This window comes from Lepidochelys kempii, chromosome 18 (assembly GCF_965140265.1).
Source record: "Lepidochelys kempii isolate rLepKem1 chromosome 18, rLepKem1.hap2, whole genome shotgun sequence".
In the NCBI taxonomy this organism is placed as follows: Eukaryota; Metazoa; Chordata; order Testudines; family Cheloniidae; genus Lepidochelys; species Lepidochelys kempii.
Window position 1 is genome coordinate 19,699,676 of NC_133273.1, and position 18,491 is coordinate 19,718,166.

Consider the following 18,491-nt stretch of genomic DNA (forward strand, 5'->3'; position numbering starts at 1 on the left):
AAAACAGCTGGTGCGGTCCACTTTTGGAGACAGGACTGGACAGTGGTCTGATCCAGTCTGGCAATTCCTATGTTCCATTGTAATGAGTGGAACTCTATGCTAGCAGTGCTAATTAGAAATAGCTACTGTCAGGGCAGGTCCTGGGAATTTATTTATTATTATTACCATCTCTGCAGTATGTGGATCCTGCCTTGAGTGAATTCCACTATATGCATCCCAGTCCACTGTTCTCTCCCCCACTTTTTTTAATAAACAAATGGTCTGTCATTGCAGCATTTTTGCACTGGATTTATTTTTAATTAATAAACAAATGCTGATCTGACTTATCTCTTTCATGCTTTTTCTTCCTTCTCTTTCTCCATTGTCTTCACTCCATCTTTTATACTATTTATCTTGGTGTTTCTTCTCTGGATCATTTCTTCCATACTTATTTTTCTATATTGTACAATAATTGTTCCATGTCCTGCTATCACCCTCTTCTTCTGTTGTGTATACTGCCCTTCAATCTCACCCATTGTCCTGCCCTCCTTTCTTTTCTCTTCTTCCTCAGTCTCTTCCCTCCTCTTCCTACTCTCTCTCCATTTTCTCCCCCATCACTAACTCTCTTCCCCTAGTACCTCTCTCTTCTTTCCTGTCTGTCACACTCACAACCCACTCACAAGTTTGTGAAATTACACCAGGGCAGAATGGTCCCATTGTTTGTGTCTCCTTCTGTGCACTCACACAGATTGTACTGCATAGGGTCACATCTAGTAGGTGTTCTTCTGAACCAGAAGAATTAAAAATTCATTTTTCTTTTAAATGAAAGCCAAGATACTGCAAATCCTGATGGGATCACCCAAAATATGCTGGTATATTTATGCTCAATCCAGCTTCTGTCCAAATGAGATCCTCCAATTATGGTTAAAGAGGAATAGAAAAGTGAATTGTTAATTCTGGGTAGTCAGCAGGTAGAAGGATTAGACATAATGAAAGAAAAGGTTAGCTAAGGAAAAAGTAAAAAGTTCCTAGCCCATGCTAATGTCCCTATTGCTCCAGATGGCATAGGAGAATTCTGGGTAAAAGGGAGTATGCCATGCTCTAGAGATCCTCGCTCGTGTAATGCCCATACGAAGGGACCATTACAAACTGGCACAATTAAAGCAGCCCTTGGGCTGTTTCAATTTGAGCTGTGGCGCAAGAGCAGTCCCAGGATGAGGAGGTTAGGGTGGAAAGGTTGCTTAGAGTCACATTTGTCTCTCCCATGCCAGGCATGATAAACTCAGATTCAGTGAAGCTGAGCATTTAGCCCACTCTCTAAAGAAACTGAAATCAGCTGAACTAGATGCAAGACTTCCATCCATTCTAGCTGAAAAGAATAGTGATGTGTGTTCTGTTGAGAGTGACTAAGGAGTTAAAAAATACAATACTGTTACTATTCACACTTACAAGGATGACCAGGAATCAGTCATCTACCTGACCCTCCCTTTGTGGGAGACAACAGCCTGGATTATGCTTGTTTCAGGAAAGGTGTTAGTTACAAATATTGTAGTGGGGATTTCAACTCCAGCCTCTCTCTGCTTCAATGTCCCATGAAAGGGAAAAAAATATTTTTACCTCTGACCTGAAAATTCACTAATCAAACGCCCTGGATTGAGCCAGCAAGAGTGAGACACATTTGTTTAATAACCCTAATCTTGTGGTGATAATTTAACACTGGTTCATGTGGTAAATAAGGATTCTTCTTCATTATCAATATTCACTTCGGTGAGTTAAAAAGCAAAATGACAAATGACAAAAAAAAAATTGCACAAACAGGTGATTTTTGAAAACACAAGCTGGGGCTATCAAAATAAACCTCTTTGCTACTAAGATAGATGGTGTTTATTTTGTTTTTTCAACTAACTCGTAACTACCACCAGCTTTGTTACTCCATTGACCATATTAAGATGCAAATCATGTATTTACAATGTATCAAGTTATATGGGAGAATTTAATATTACTGTTCACAATAAACTGCCGTGATTAAACTTTGATTCAACTCCCAAGCTTCAGCATTAGGCTCCCATGAATAATTCCAAGAATAATAGGGTGGTAAAGCAATACCAGCATGTTTATAAAGAAAGCGTTAGTTCAATCGTTACTCCCTGTCCTGTAGGAAAACGGAATAATAATCTAAGTACTGAATATATATTTAGGATGAACACACACCTACGACTTACTATGCTATAATTCCTTCAAGGGGTAATGAGATGGACAAGAGGACATTAGGGCATTAGCACAGGACTTAGGAGTTCAAGTCCCTGATCCATCACAGACTTCCTGTGTGACCATGGGCAAGTCACGTAGCCTCTCTGTGCCTCAGTGCCCCATCCATACAATGGAGATAATAGCACTGCCTACCTCACAGGGGTATTGCGAGGATAAATACCATAAAAGCTGTGAAGACACTCAGACACAATGGTAATGGGTTCCATTTAAATACCTTAAATAGAAACCTTACACCCCAAGAACTGTACACGATTTCACCAGCAGACTAATTCAAATTACTGTCCTGTAATTCCACATTTTTCTATTTTAATTTTATTTCATAGACCTAATATTTAAAAACAACATCAACAAGCAACTTTCCCTCTCCCTGTTCTGTGCACTCCCATTCCTCCTAAATTCTGCTGAAATGGATCCCCTTGAAATGCACCCCTTGTGGTGGTATTTGAAGTGCCATCCACAAGAACGAGACACTTTTTTTCTAATTGAATGAAATTGTATGGTTCATACATGCATTCACAGATGGGAGGACACAGCAGTGAACCATTTGTGAAGCTTTTTCCATGTGATAACTCATATTTTATTAACACAAGAGTCTGATGTATTAAATGGTCAGGAAAGATAAAGGGAAATCTGACCAACAGAGTTGCCAACTCTGGTGATTTTATCATGAGTCTCAAGATATTTTATGTTTTTCTTAAAGCCCTGCCTCTAAATCTGGGTGATTATGTGAAAATCAAGTAAAGCTTGAAGATGTGGACCTTAATTTCTCAAACCCAGCAGGCAAATAAAAAGATCCCAAATTTACTATTTTTTAAATCTCATTACTTTTGACACATGGGATTGAGAATACTGGACTCTGGTTCCATAGCCTCAAAATAAGCTCCCAGGTTAAAGCTCGTTGGCCACTTCCCAAAAATACACCAGATATTGCAAGCAACAAGGACAAAACTGTGAGGGGAAAGAAATTAAAGATATATTTCTGCTTAAAAGGTGTTTCAATTAATTTCAATTAAACTGATTTCAATTAATTAAAAATATCTTAAAGGGGCTAGAGGCTTCAGGATCCAACACCTCCATACTTGCTGAAACTGCCACGTTCACTTTACTCAAGACACTGCACTGGCTGCATTTGAAGTCGCAGCCTCTCGCAGAATAAAAGTTGTTACTAGAGATGGGCTGAACCAGCACCAATGCCTCTGAACGCTGGCGGTGGGAGGGTGGGTCCAAATTCTGGATTCATATTTACATTTCATGGTTTAGGCCCATCTTTCATTCTACCACATTGAGTGAACTTAGATTGTCTAAGTGATTGTTGCAGCTCCTTTATCTAAATCATTGTGAACCAGTGTGTTTTGACTGAACAAAATAATTGAAGTAGAAGCTTTGGAGAAGGGGTTGTTTTTTATAAAACAGAAATTAAATATTTCTATGAAATTTATTCCATTTATTATAAGAAAGTCAGTGGAAATCACTTCTGCTGTTAAAATGCTTTGAGAGCCACCAATTTGCATTACAAAAGCCATCTCCTTTTTTTTTTTTGGGTTGTTTTACTGCTGTGTAAAGATACTTTTTGTTTCTCAGTTAACTAAACAGCTGAGCAGCTGACTAAACCATTTTCTCTACTCACCATCCTCGTTGCTAGGGGCATCTCCTGTTCCAAGTAGGGTGTCTGATCTGGATTCTGGCTCTATATCTTCCTTAGGGATTGATAAATCAGCCAGTGCAAATCCAGATTTGCCAGATACAGGGACAGCAGCTTTCAGTTCCCAGCTTCCAGACACAGCATCCATCAAAGGATAGTTAATACACTCAAATCCACTGTGAAAGAAAATAGGGTTGACATTTTATTTTGTTTGTGCTGATAGGTTTTAAGATTTTAATAAAATAATCCAGATATAATATGGAATTTACCATCAGGGCCATAAAATATCCAGTGAATGAAAGTTACAGCTGTGTATACATATTGTGATATATATAACATACAGTACTGAGAAACTAGCTGATCTCCCATAATATTAGTCTATCTGATTTGGTCAGCAAACAGTGTAGCCCTAAACCTTTGTACATCAAGTTTATTTGGGTTACTTATCTCGTGTCTGTCAGGTCCAGGTGAACTGGTACACAAAGTCACAATGATGACCTGTCCTGATAATCATCATAAAATGATTGAAACTGAGCAGCTTGAAAGAGAATTTTTACTGTGGATTACATTTCATGTGGTAGAGTGCTGCTGAGAGTAAGGACTTTTAATTGTTTAGTTGATAAAAGATATTGAGCAATATTTTCACCTCTGGTCAGCCATTTCCTTTGAAGGAGAAAAGAGAAATATGTTACTCTACAAAATATGTTGAGCAATATGTTGGCTGCGATTTTCAAGGGAGTTAAGGGTTCATACCACTTCAAATTTCAATGGGAACTGGATGTCAAACTCACATAGGCACTGAAAATCCCAGTCATGAATCCTGATTTAGGATCCTAAATATGCACGCTGATTTTCAAAAGTGCTGAACACTTAGCAGCTCCCATTAACTGTGATGGGAGATACTGGTTGATCTGCACTTTGAAAAATCATACCACTTATTTAGGATCCTAAATTGGGATTTAGAAGCTTAACTTTAAGGCTCTTGTTTTTGAAAATCTTGGCTGTTATATTTTCATAGTTAAGGAATCCCTTGATTGAGCAGCTGTAATTTACCATTAAAAAGAAAAATTCTCTCAGACAAAGGACTCCATGTCGTGTTTTGAAGGAAACATACTTAAACAACCATGGGCAACATTTTCAAAAACATAGCAATGTTAGGGGACTTACTTTTGAAAGAAAGTACAGTACATGCACATGTTTATTGTAAACAATGACCTTTCAGTGGCAACCGTGATTTACCAGTTTTTGACAGACCATTTTAAAAACTGACTTTGGAGAAACAAATTACCCAGTGATCAGAACACAAGCTTGGCTTAAAACAAAACGGTCAAAGGGTAACATTTTCACCGCTGCCTAATTGATTTAGGAGCGTAAGTCCCATTTTCAAAAGTGACTTACAATGGAATTAAGGGTTTGTCTACACAGAAAAGTTTTACCAGTTATATCAGTAGAATTACAGTAGTTAAAATAAGGTGCGACTCTAAACCAATATAGTTATACTGGTATAACTTTGCCTATTTAAATTCACACCTTATTTTAAACGGCCATAACTTTGCCATGCAGACAACCTTTTAGGTTCCTAAGAGCCTAATTTATTTCTGAAAATGGGGCTTAGGCTCATCACTTACTCAATATCTTTTTTCTATCTCACCAGTAATATTTGTAGAATTTAACGTCTGAAAAACAAAATGGCTTCTTTCAAAATACTATATCAAGAAATACTGGCAAAGTAATTCAGATACATAAGGGAAAAAAAAGACAACAGAGATCTACCCCAGGATTCCCACACTCAATGTCAATGAAGACTGCGGTAACGTAAGAGGGAATATAGTCAGAGTTTATGAAAAGAATTAGCCTTATCATCCAGGGCCATGAGCCAAAGGCCACTGAAATCAATAGGATTCCTTCTACTGATTTCAATGAGGTTCCCAGTGCCTTCTGGAAGTCATAGGCTTGGGAGTAAGAGTAGAAACTCATAGAAAGTAAGTGGTGATGGCACAAGAAAAATCCAAGAATCTGGCTTGAACTAGATGATAGGTCAAGTACTGCAAGGGAAAGTCAGCACCGATACACAGGAAAAACACCAATGAGTGACTGCAAGACATTTAGTCACTGCACCTTGTGTATTATTTAAGAGAAAATACTTCATGAAATAGATTTTTCCACACACTACGTACAAAGGGGTTTTCACTGGCTTCCTCTGAACTTCTTCAATTAACTTGAATAAGCTGGTAGAAGAACTTGCTGGAATTTGATGGTTTTTGACTCCAGCCCAGATCTCCAAAAGTCGACCATTCTCATCTTCCCATCAAAAGAGCAACAGGAAAAAGAAAATTAAAATTTCATAACTGTGTAGTAAAAAACTGAAATATTTGTTGCAACTGCACAATATCATCTTACAAGTTTATGCAAAATTTCAGAATCATCCACCTAGTAAAAACACTCTCATCATACTTGTTAGCAAGGGTGATAATAAAAGCTATTGTTTTGTCCAACAGACTGGTGGTCAGTGGTTTTTAAAAAGAAAAATATATGATGAAGGAAGAAGAAAATATTTTTAAAAATTAAGATTTAAATGTAAGAAAATCTCTAGGAAATCAGGATCTACTTGAGAGAATAATCCAGTGTTATTTTCTTGCTTCTCTTTCATTGAAGCTGTTTCAGTCATGATCTAATAATATGTTTGATTAATACCCCATTAATATTTTTTGCTCATTCACTTCATTTGTTAATCCTTAGCCTTATATTGTTTATTTGGCAATGCACTCAAAATGGTGTGTCCTTCCATCTCTCAGATGCTGAGTTTGTTCTTTCAGTATTGTAGTTTCATTTTGTGATGTGTTGATAATAATTGTAATAAAGTTTTCTTCCGACAGAAAAAAATAGATAGTCTGGTAAAAACTAGGGCCAAATTCTGTGATGGCCTAACTCCATAGAAGTTGAAGCCAAATACGAGTCCACGGGCAAGGTGAGGAAAATTATACTTTCCGTAGTTCAGCATCCAAAGAAAGCAGATTGCAAAAAGTAATGATCAGAGGAACCCCAGCAGTCGCTGAATCCCTTGCAAAATTTCAAAGAAAAGTTAGCAAACATGCTTAATTCTGCAGAGGCCTTAGGTACTCAAAGTTTCCAACCCTCGTGTAGATGAAGCTTGCCAAGAGTCTTCTTTTACTACGCCACGCAAACAACAGAGCTAAAACTGTCATTTGTACTTTCAGTTGGGAGATCACAACCTGAAAGCCAGCTTGTCTTCTCAGCAGGCTGGAACAGTAGTAAAGGCAAATATGGGGAATAAATATTTCAGTTTCCTGGAACATTTTCTATTCAAATTGTGAGAAAAAGAACAAAGACATACTTTAACCTTTCCAGAGGATTCATTTTAAATAACCTCCTCTGATTTGTATTTTTGAAAAGCTGTAGCAAAGCTGTCATATTTTCTGAAATACTTATCTAGATACATTCATTTAACTCCACAATGCTGTGGATAGCCTTGACTTCCACAGAAATAATTTTAAATAGAAGGTTACAAAGACCAAGTGAGTTTTAACTGTCAACAGGAAGGTTTTCTGTTCTGAATACAGAATTTAAATGAATGCATTGATTGTGAAAGGGCATAGATTGACAGCACTAGAAAATGACGTCTTCTCTCTCTCCAAACAACAAGTACAGTACAAACTTTATCCCTTCCAATTTATCCTAACACTGACCTGGAGAGAACCCTTCTAGGGTTGAGAGGAGAGTTTTGTCTCTATTCAATCCCTTATCTTTCTACTAAGACTGTCAACAAAGAGACCAGTTAATGTTCTCTAAATGTGGGACTGAGACCATCAACTCATGTACACAGGCCACAAACAAGCTGTCAGATTCTTATAAATTTTGGTCATTAATGACCTGGATTTAACTGTGAAAAATTGTATCCCATTATTATCTTCTTAACACAACAGGCCCACATTGTAAATGACTTTCCACTTTGAGATTTTGAAATAAGACTAGCAAATTATGTGCATACATAATATTAAGTATGGAATTCAGAAATGAAGTAAAATTCATAAATTTTTAGGGACATTGATAGATCAAAAAAACCTAGCAAACACTTCATTTCTTGAGATGCTACCAATATGATAACATTTCCTATGGCATTGATTACTTACATATAATTGTTTTCTGCAAGTAGGATGTGTGTAGATCCTGTGTATACATGTGTGTACATCTGTACCTTTGGGTCATGTGCAATGACTTCTGTGGCAAGACATCACACACCCCAAAGATTCCACAAACCATTTCATTTTAGGAGGCAGCCACATACCTGAGCGGTTCAAGGCAAAATTATAGGCCTCATAAAAGACCTTGAACAAAAATTATCATAACTGTAAAAGGACATTTTAATTTAATGTCATGTTTTGGTATTTTCATTCTCTATTTATAATTGTGAAACATTTTTATATGGCAGAAAATATCTGTAAACATGTTCTTACATTCAGAAACCTCTCCTCCTTCATTCTGTAGCTGGACATGAAGGGTGATAGCAGACCCTTGGATTACATCAATAACTTACGGGCCCAAAATTACCATCTTCTTTGCTTGAGCTGCAACATTAAATATATTTGAGTTCTTCTCTTATTAGTAGACTTAAAGTGCTCCCCCTCTTTCAAAGAACCTTTGCTCTGGAGCATCTTTTATGATTTTATCTCCCAAACAGATTGATGAATTGATGGTAGTAGACCTTAGGCATCAATAGCCTTACAAATTGCTTATACTTTTATTCTAGATCTTCTTCTCATTGATGGTTGGTAAAAGATGAGCCATTATTTAAGCAATCCCTTTAGTGGAAATAGGCCTAACAAAATGTGCAGAAACAGGGTGGGGGTGTTTTAGGTGTGTGTGTAATCTAACTCCTATTGAAGTCAACGGGAGTCTCTCTCCATTTGTTTCCATAGGATGTGGATCAGGATCGTAGTGATCAGGAGAGGGATACCTTGATTCCCAACAGCCACAACTTCAGATCCCAGAGAGGTTAATTTAGCACTTCATCCTTCAGAAATAGATGCACTGAGTTCCATTAAATTTACTGTGTGTGATAATTTCAGATGAGAACTTTCAGATTAAATGGTTTTATCTTTTGTCTTAAGTCAAAATTTCCCTTCCACACCTTCACTGAAGTATGCTTTGTACCACTGACTGTATCCTTCCATCACAGAGATTGCTACATTTTACTAATGTTGTTTATATATATCAGGTGTGAAAAATTTTGGGGATTATGTGTAAAGTACAATTAGAAAGCAGAGGTATGATTTTTGCACTAGTGAACAAATATGTAGGTGGATCAGATCTCAATCTGCAAACTGGAATGACAGTTGTCTAGGCTCTGTTTTGTTTACAATGCTTGTTACGAGAATGTATCTTAGGGGACAACCCTCCACCAGGAGGGGAATAGGATAGTTGACCTTTGTTGCTCTTTTCTAGCTCTGATTTTTAGCAGTGGATTAACCTTGTCTCAGTTTCAGATTCTTCGAAAAGTGAACAGTATTAATGTCCATTTCACAGAGTCAAGGAATTAAACCAATCCTTTTCCATCTTACATGCGCCCAGGATTACCCTGACTAGAGGTATTAAAATGTATAATTATGTGAAAGGGCCATGTGTACTATTTTTTCCTATCTATACACACAACTAAAAATTTCATCGAAGCTTCTATCATCTCAGGTCTTGATTACTGCAACATCCTTCTCTCTGGCCCTGACAAATGCAACCTTGCCCTGCTCAGATACATTCAGAATGGTGCTGCAAAAATCACTTTCCCACCATGGTGCTTTGATGGTCTCCCCTCTCGTTGCATCCTTCCACTGGCTCTCTCATCTCTTTGGCATCAAACATGAGCTACTTTTCTTCACTTTCAGTGTCCTTCATAGCCTATCCCCACCCTGCCTATCATCTCTCATTCACTACCAAGATGTCAACTCCTGCCTCTGATTGGCACTGTACCAGTTGTCATAATTCACTTGTTAGATTTTCTAACAAGCAGCTTAATGCTTTGTCCCATACCATCTCTCATGTATGGGAGGCACCCCCCATAAGCATCTACAAAACTAACTCATAACTTTTCCAGGATGCCTACAAAAAACTTGACAACATTAGCCTGCCGGTGTGCAGAGGCAATCGTGCTGACCAATACTGCCTCATATTTTCCTTAAACTTCCTCTTCTTCTGTTACCTATGTGTTGCCTCTTATCTTATACTTGGACTGTAAAGTTTTTGGGGCAGGGACTGTCTTTTTGTTCTGTCTTTGTACAGTGCCTAGGACACTGGAGTCTGCTCCATGACTAGGATTCTTAGGCAGTATGGTAATACAAACAATAATAATTCTACAAATTACAGTACCCTCCTTATTCTCTTCCACTAACTGATTTCAGATTTCTTTCATGCTGCCCCCCACACATGGAACATCTTCCCCAAACAGCTCCAATAGGTCACTAAATTTTCCTCTTCAAATCCTCTCTTAAAACCTACTTCTTGTATGATATTTACAACTAATACCAGAAGGGTTGAGGAGCAGTCAAGCATAGATGATGTGTACCTTTGAAAATGCTGAGAAGACAAAGGCTGGATGAGTAATCAAAGGGGATTCCAAGGTGCTGTAACTATGCTTCACATAAGAGATTATTTCCTCTACCCTAGACCTGCTCCCCTTTCCATTGCAAAATGAGTCATGGAGATAATTCTGAAACTCTTTCTAGAGGTCTGACACCATGAGCCATGTGCATCTCCTGTGCCATATCCAGTCTTCAGCTAGAAGAGGAGGTAGTCTGACTCATGGCCTTTGAAAGAGAAAAATCGAGAAATTCTAGGGGTCTTCTCTTCCCAAACAGATCTTCTAATTTCATCTTCCATCCAGCCCTAACATTCTATTAGGTTTTCAGCAAATAAATCCTCTTACATATTGCAACAACCATTTCCAGTTTGGAAACCATGATACATTATGTTATAAAAGCTACCAGAATTTATTGGAAATATAGTACATGATCTTCCAGTTAATTTTTATCTAGGGCGGTTTGTGAAACCATATAGAAAGCAGCTAGGAATATACTGAATAATTAACTGTGGAAGAGATGAATTTCAAGTTGTGACCTCTGCTTTCTAAGCAGGACAATTTAATACTTGTTTTTTTAAACTCATTATATTGTTATTTTTGTGAATAAGGTAATGGCCTTTAACTCCAAAAATGTATGTGTGATTTGCTTTAAAATGAAAAGAACACATTATTCTTCAAAAAAGGTTCCAAAGTAACATTTTATACTTCACTGTGGTTCTACATTTAATTTGAATTAATAGCTTCCCCCCGACACACAAATGTGCCACTCAAACAGCTACCGCTTTCACTCTTATGAACTACATGTTCCAGGCAAACTGAGTGCACAGAGGAGGCTAACACTATAGCCAGATCATATTAATCAACAGAGAGACAGCCAAAGTATTATGTTGAAGTCTTGTTAATAACTGGACAGCATAATGAATGAACGTACCAGCAGGGTAGCCATTGATCCACAGTCCATCATAGATGACACCAGAACAATGAATTTTAGTGCCCTGGCCATTGAACACATCATTTCTCCACTGTCCCTTCAAATAGAAACACATTGATTTCAAATTTGCAACACAGGCTACTTTATATCGAAGGGATTATTCCAGAGGGTTCTCAATAGCAGAGTGGGTGGCCCTCAAGGTTCTTTATAAGTACCCTTCCAACAGTTGTGTGAACATGTTGAATGGGCGACCACACAACAATCAAGGATTACGTGACACTCCACAGTACACCCTCTAAAGAAAAAGAGGAATCAAGTATTTCTTGCCAAAGGTTTGTTACAGTGGGGCGCTATTATCAGAGGTGCTTCTGAGAAGAAATTACACTGCACTTAAATGCAGAGAATGAGTTACCACTTGGCACATGCAGAATGATGCACCATTTCCTATACAGATTGTGAAGAGTGACACCCTTGGACAAATTCAGTCCCAAAGATTTCAATGACTTACACCACTGCTGAATTTGACCCAAGATATATAATATTATACACATAAAGAAAATTGTGTTTGCAAAATCAAGCGCTCAAAAGTTAGGGAATGCCAGAATTGAGCTGCTGTGCAACCATAATTGGGCCCCTGGTGTGAATGCCTTATTATAAAATCTTTAATTGCAAGACCAGATATTATTTTTCCCACAGGACCTTGGTCTCTTTCAGCGACTGGAACCTTGAGAGCCACAGCACAGAGTAACAGTATTAGGTTGTCATCTTCTGTGTGGACCAGCCCTAGATGGGTATGAGAGACAGACACCCTTTTCTAGTGGGTTTCACAGCTATTTGCGGACAACAGAAGAATGGTGAGACATTCATAAGTGGGGGAGCAGGAACTCACACTTGCAACACACAAAGACAACCAAAAGTTCAAGTGTGGGAAGTGAAGTGGTACTTCTATAATATTTGCCAATAGCTATACGTAGCATTAAAAAAAACGAGAAAGTATGTGTTTCAGGCTCTCTCCTGCTCCATGGCACTGACTCCTTAAATTTCACAGGGTGTTAGGAGCTGGAGAATAAAAGTGTTTTAAATTTCTCATGTGATCTCATTTCTGCTATGCTGATCCACTGCAAATTAAAATTTATTTTATGGTAGGTTGTTCAATTTCTGGCTCTGCTGTATGATAAATGGAGGCTGCACAAAACAATGTGCTTCTATAACTCTAAATTTGTCTAAACCACCTTCAAATTCCAGAGGGATTTAGAGGTTAGAATTCTTCCACTCTTTCCACCTTTAGTAACTAGTATCCAAATTAGAGAACAAGGGCGAGTGAGCACAGGCAGTTAAAAACAGTTCTGCAGAAACATGTTTCTGCAGCAACTCGCTTTATTCTAGTTTTCCCATCATTATTTTAAAGCATTCCATGGAAATAATTTGAAAACGATTTGCTTCAGAGTATAATTGTTAGAAAGCATGGAGTGAAAGTTTCCTGATGGACCGGATGGCAGGCTCTTCTCTTGTCCCATCCTGTTAGCAGGTGCTGAAACCCTGCAGGGCGATGCCAGCTTATTTTTGTTGATTTGTTGGTGGCAGGTGCAACTCATTAACTCCATTTGGGACAGAGAGGTGGGAGTAGCTCTTTGAGCAAAGAACTGGCTTTTAGGACAGAGAAATTTCGGAGGAGAAACTACAGGGATAGTCATTCTTGGAAAGAAAGCTTAAGTTTATATATTTGTTAATATTAGCTGAGTTACCAAGCACTACAGATATCAGAAAGGAAGTACATTTGGACTAAACATGGTCTATGTATATAAACTGTATGTATATTTCTGTATAGAGCAAGGTAAACAAAATGCAGTTATTAGAGCTGTAGTTCTGGGCCTGATTCTGATTCCTTACTCACACCGAGTAACACCTTATTTCACAAGTAGTCCCACTGAAATCAGTGGGACTATTTATGCAGTAAAGTACTATAGAACATGAGTTACAATGTGACCCTTTGCTTTTGTATAACCAGTGCCTCTCTTCATATGGTTAAAATAAGCAGCTCAAAGAAAAGATGTAGCAATCATTTAAAAATGCTGAATATGCCCCACACCAAAAAATATACTTCTTAGCATGACAACACTTAAAATGGTGCTCACACTTCTAACCATTCACTAATACTTAGTATGAAAGATACCATACAGAAGTGAATTCAATCTCTGAAGCGGTACTGGGGAAACCCAGTAACTTCAGCACTGCTATGTTACTTTCAGGAGAGTAAAAGACCATGATTAACAGAAAAGCAAGGAAACAAGTGGCAGCTCAATAATGACACAGGCCTGTGGGAATTTGGCACTGATTCAGATTTAGTGTTTAGCCTTCAGAGGGAAAAATTATTATTATTGCAATATAAATGTATAGAAGAATAAGTCATTTTAATTATAAAAGTGTGTGTGGGGGCGGGGGGGTGAGATAATACTATGCAGTGGACTCTTCTGAAAAAATCCCACCATTTCTATCAGCAGTGTAGTTCCACCCAAGGTAGTGATGGTGGTAACTAATGTAATCACACTACAAGCAGGCATTGCCATTTTTGCAATGGTGTCACCTACACCTGGATAACACCGCCATTAAAATGTCGGCCAGCCAGTCACTCCATGCTAGACTAATGTAGCTGCTACCACCAGCAGAGTGGAACTGGTGATAGCAATGGTGGGAAATCTGAAGTTTAAGAGGTTTCACAATAACTAGAAACTAATCGGTTTACTGTGATGTACTGAAATAATAGGAGACTTTTATCTTTCTTTACTACATGCAAGTGTGCCATCGTGATAGGGTGTTTATAGCACACATGCTGGGAAAGAGCTAATATGAGAAACCAATTAACCTTCCTGCTCACACCTGAAGGGTGGGCTAGGCCAAATTAGAGATAGAGCCCAGCTGGGGGAGAACAGGGCTTGTTTCCATAAAGATCTGGGTGAGGCCAGCTGGGGAGAGGGAGTAGAGAGTTCTTCCCTCTGTCTAGTATGCACCCTGAAAGAAGGTTGAGAAAGGCAGCAGAGCAGTCATGCTACTCCAAGGGTAAGCTAGAAGCCTGACTGGAGACTTGGGCCCTGAGGAGACGTAACTGGCTTCAACCCCTAAGAGAGAGAATGAGTGTGCCAGTCCCTGGAGAGTGGTGGTGTTGATGGTATAGGAGCTAGAGACAAGGCATGGGGGACAAACTGAGGTACACATATGAGGAAGAGGTGGACAACTGAGCCCAGCTTGTTTGAAGGCTTGATTTTGTTTACATTTCTTTTGGACTTTGGTAGAGGACTCTGGCCTGGAAAGGGGCATGACTTGGCAAAATGGTCTGGCTGGAAGGCTTGGACAATCTTATGGCTGAAGTAGACCAAAGGATAGTATGGGGACACTGAGACATCCAGGAGGGAGTGTGTTGGGGCAGCAACTTTGCCACAGCCATAGAGTTCTACTGTATATGCCTCTTTTTCCATCAGCTACCAACAAGCAAGATTTTAACACTTACAAAAAAAAAGACAGTGAAAGTAGCAGGATATGTAATTGTTCTTATGGTCCATCATCCTCATCCATAAAAGGTGCCTGCCCACCTTCTACCAATGGTCACAAGTGCTCTCTGTTTGGGTTACTCCCTCTGCTATGTAATTAAGCCATCTCTTTCTTTGAATTTGCCTTCAGCCTCTCTTTGGCACACTTCCTTGTGTCGTCCTCTCTTCCAGATGGCATAAGGATGAGGGATAAGTGTTGCTAAAAGTTGCTTAGCAATGCAACACATGCAAGGTTTGGAAATGCTGACGTTCACAGAAGCGCCATCCACACGTCACGTGTTGATAAGGACAGCCAAGAGCGTGAACAGCCGGAGCCACAGAAGGGCCCTGAGGAAAACAGCCACCAGCCAGCCAGCAAGAGAAGGGAGGAAGAGGCAGAAAAAAAAAAAAAAAACCAACCAACCACAAGTTTCCAGATGGGGGCTATATTGTGTGTGGTTTGTTTTTTTTTGTTGCCTTTTCGTTTTAAGTAAAACTCACCATTCATTGATCTCAATAGGTAGCTCTGCTTTTTAATTTTTTTATTAATAATAATAATTTTAAAAATTAATTTAAATAAGGCCATTTTTGGTACCATTTCCATCAGTCAGCGGAGACCAAAAAATAAGCCAAATAGTTCCTGGTTAAGAGTAAATGATCACCAGGGAGGTTATTTCTCAGTTAACTATCAGATGAAGAAGGGCCCTTATCCTACTCAGTCAGTAGTAACCAGAATTACAATCTGATATTTTTATAAAGTTCAAGTTGAATGTATTCACATGAAATCTATTTTAAATGCAAGTAACAAATGTTTGATAAGTAGATAAGAACATTTAGCACCTGTACAGAGTAACATTTCCACAGCACCATGTTATAACATTAATTAATCCTCACAACATCCTTGTGAAAGAGGTATCACCCCCATTTTACAAATAGGGAAACTGAGACATAGAGAGGTTAAGAGATCTGCCCTAGTGCACCACAACTCAGAAATAGCTAGTTCCCATTCAACAAAACTTAAACAATAGCAGAATAATTACAAAAAGCACTAATGCAATCTACTCGGGGCAGTTGAAAGTTATACAACTTCTTCACTGACAGCATATTTTGATTAATGTGCAGATTTCTGTTTTGATCTAGGAATTTTTTTATTTTTGATACTAATTCTTTTCTGCACTGGTGGGTGACGGAAAGGTATCTGCTTATGAATAAAGAAAAGGTGTTTTCAATGAATCTCAAGAAACAAGTACTTTTTTTATTTCAGGAAGCAATTTCCAGTTAATTGATGGTGTTTCCATTTCTAAATGAGTAGCTATTATACTATTATTATAATTAATTTTGGTTACTTCAGTCTCATCTTGTATGCTATTGTCAGTATATTATTTCCATATGACCTAATTTGATTGATAAAAGCCCAAACATCTCCATTATCAAGCTTCAATCCATTGAGACATTTTCATTTGTATAGGAGTTTTCTTATTTAGTCGGCTAATATTACTTTTGTCCTTCAAACAATGACTGAAGGATGCTTTAAAGGATTCTGTCATTAGGGGCCACGTACCCAACTGGTGTAAATTAGTGGAGCTACATGGAAGTATGCAGAGCTACAGCAATTTATACCAACTGAATATGTGGCCCTTTGTGTTTAGATACTTCATGACTTATTGTACCTATCTTCCTCTCTTGCAAGCTCTGTTTGGCAGAATGTTATAATTTATCCACAACAATTCCTAGACCTACACTCTTAGTGGTAATTGATTAATGACGAAAAGTTTACAACTTTTCATTTTTCCCAGGTGTCAAATAACTGCATATCATCCTGGAAAATTATTTATTATTTAAGTTCAAGTTCTATTAGTCTAATTTACATGATAAAACTGTATGATGTCCATTTACCAAGCAAGACATCAAGGTTTCAAACTGCATTTCACCCTTCCATGAAATAAGGCAATGTACACAATATTCCTTGTATTTAAAAATCAATAACTATGGGCTGGGGGGTAGAGGAAAATACTTCATTGACATCTTCTCTACAGAAATACATGGGACCTGGCAAACTCCCCACCCAGCTCTCAATACAGAAAACATTTTAGTGTCCAAAACTCAATTCCCTTTCCTGAGGTTTTAACTGAAACATCTACTATAAACTTTGTATCTTGAGTTTCCTTCTTAGCTGACTGTTCTAGAGACTTTTCCCTGCAGGAGCACCTGTCTCACACCCTGGCCCCTGTCTGGCTTCAAAGACTCTCCACTGTTTATCTTCCCGAGTTGGAACTAATGAGACCTGACTCCTAGGTTGAGTAAGCAAAACAGCTTGCTTCTCAGGGTAAAATATCCTGTCACAATGCAAAATATTTACTATAAAACCTCATCCTAAACTATTGTATGTTATATACAAATTTGAGTGAACTGAAGGAAGGGGGTGAGGAAAGAGCTTTTCTTGGATTATTGGTCTATATTTTGACATAACTATTATTGGTTACACCCTCCTGTCGTTTTCTTGTGAATATTGCATCAGGCACACGCCTTTGATTGTAACATATGGTCACGGAGCATTAGAGAGAAGTATTAGAGAGACTGAACATTCATATGTTTGGAAAGCGCCTAGCACAGTGTTTGCAGTACCGGAATACAAATAATAATAAAAAGTTATATTCATGAGTGAAGCAATAGCCAGTGATGCCAACAGCAATTTAAATTTTTTTGTTATTTACTTAAAAAAATGCATTGCTACCTTATCACTGCTGACATTACTGATCTAGGTTGTTCTAATTGCACTCATCACTATGTTACCTTAGTGTCAAACTGGGGATGAGTTTTTTACTGTATCTATACGTTCTAAGTTTTCCACAGGTATGTGGTATAAATCAGAACTACTGAAATCTGGTAATTTAAATACCAATTAAACTTAAAGAATCTTCATAATTACTGAGGCTCTTAATCTTCAAAATAGATAATGAAACTCAAATGGATCTTTAGAAAAAAACATTGCAGGTGAAAAAGCCCATAGGGCTAGCCACCTGTTTAGTGTAGTTAGCAGGTGTATCAAACAGCAGGCCTTCCTCTGGGAAAGAAGACAAACTAAACTCAGCCAAAACACACAAAGAAGCAGCAACAGGGACAGAATGGAACACAGCATCTGCTTACTGGGACCTATGCAGCCACCAAAGAAGAGTAACCATAGGTAGGAAACACTTTTCATGTGGAAAAATAAATGTTTTAGTTCATTAATACATATGAAGTTTGCATGGATTTCATTATATTGTTTTCCAATCTCAACTGTATCCACACATTCACATGTTCAAATTGAAATCATAAGAATATAGGTCAATGATGGGAATTTTTATGCCTTGAAACTTTCAATGCTCTACTCTCGTTATAGATTCTTCAGTACTCCAGTTTAGATCCCAAGCTCTTACCTCTTGGCAACATTCCTCCCCCAGCGTGAAATTAGTTTTTTATGGTTATGCAGATGATAACCTGAGTTATTTTGCCATTAACAGCTTCCCCCATTAGCGTAGTCTTAACTACTGCTTGTTCACCTGCTGTTCAATC

The 18,491-nt window shown here is 38.1% G+C and overlaps 1 protein-coding gene across 1 annotated transcript in view; it reads right to left on the minus strand.

The window, feature by feature from the left end:
* Positions 1 to 18,491, minus strand: part of MORN1 (MORN repeat containing 1) — a 270,992-nt gene that overhangs the window by 236,451 nt on the left and 16,050 nt on the right. Inside the window, 5 exon segments of the mRNA XM_073316712.1 lie at positions 3,878 to 4,068; positions 4,539 to 4,555; positions 6,066 to 6,193; positions 8,368 to 8,478; positions 11,413 to 11,509. Of these exon segments, the coding sequence (XP_073172813.1) occupies positions 3,878 to 4,068; positions 4,539 to 4,555; positions 6,066 to 6,193; positions 8,368 to 8,478; positions 11,413 to 11,509 (544 nt within the window).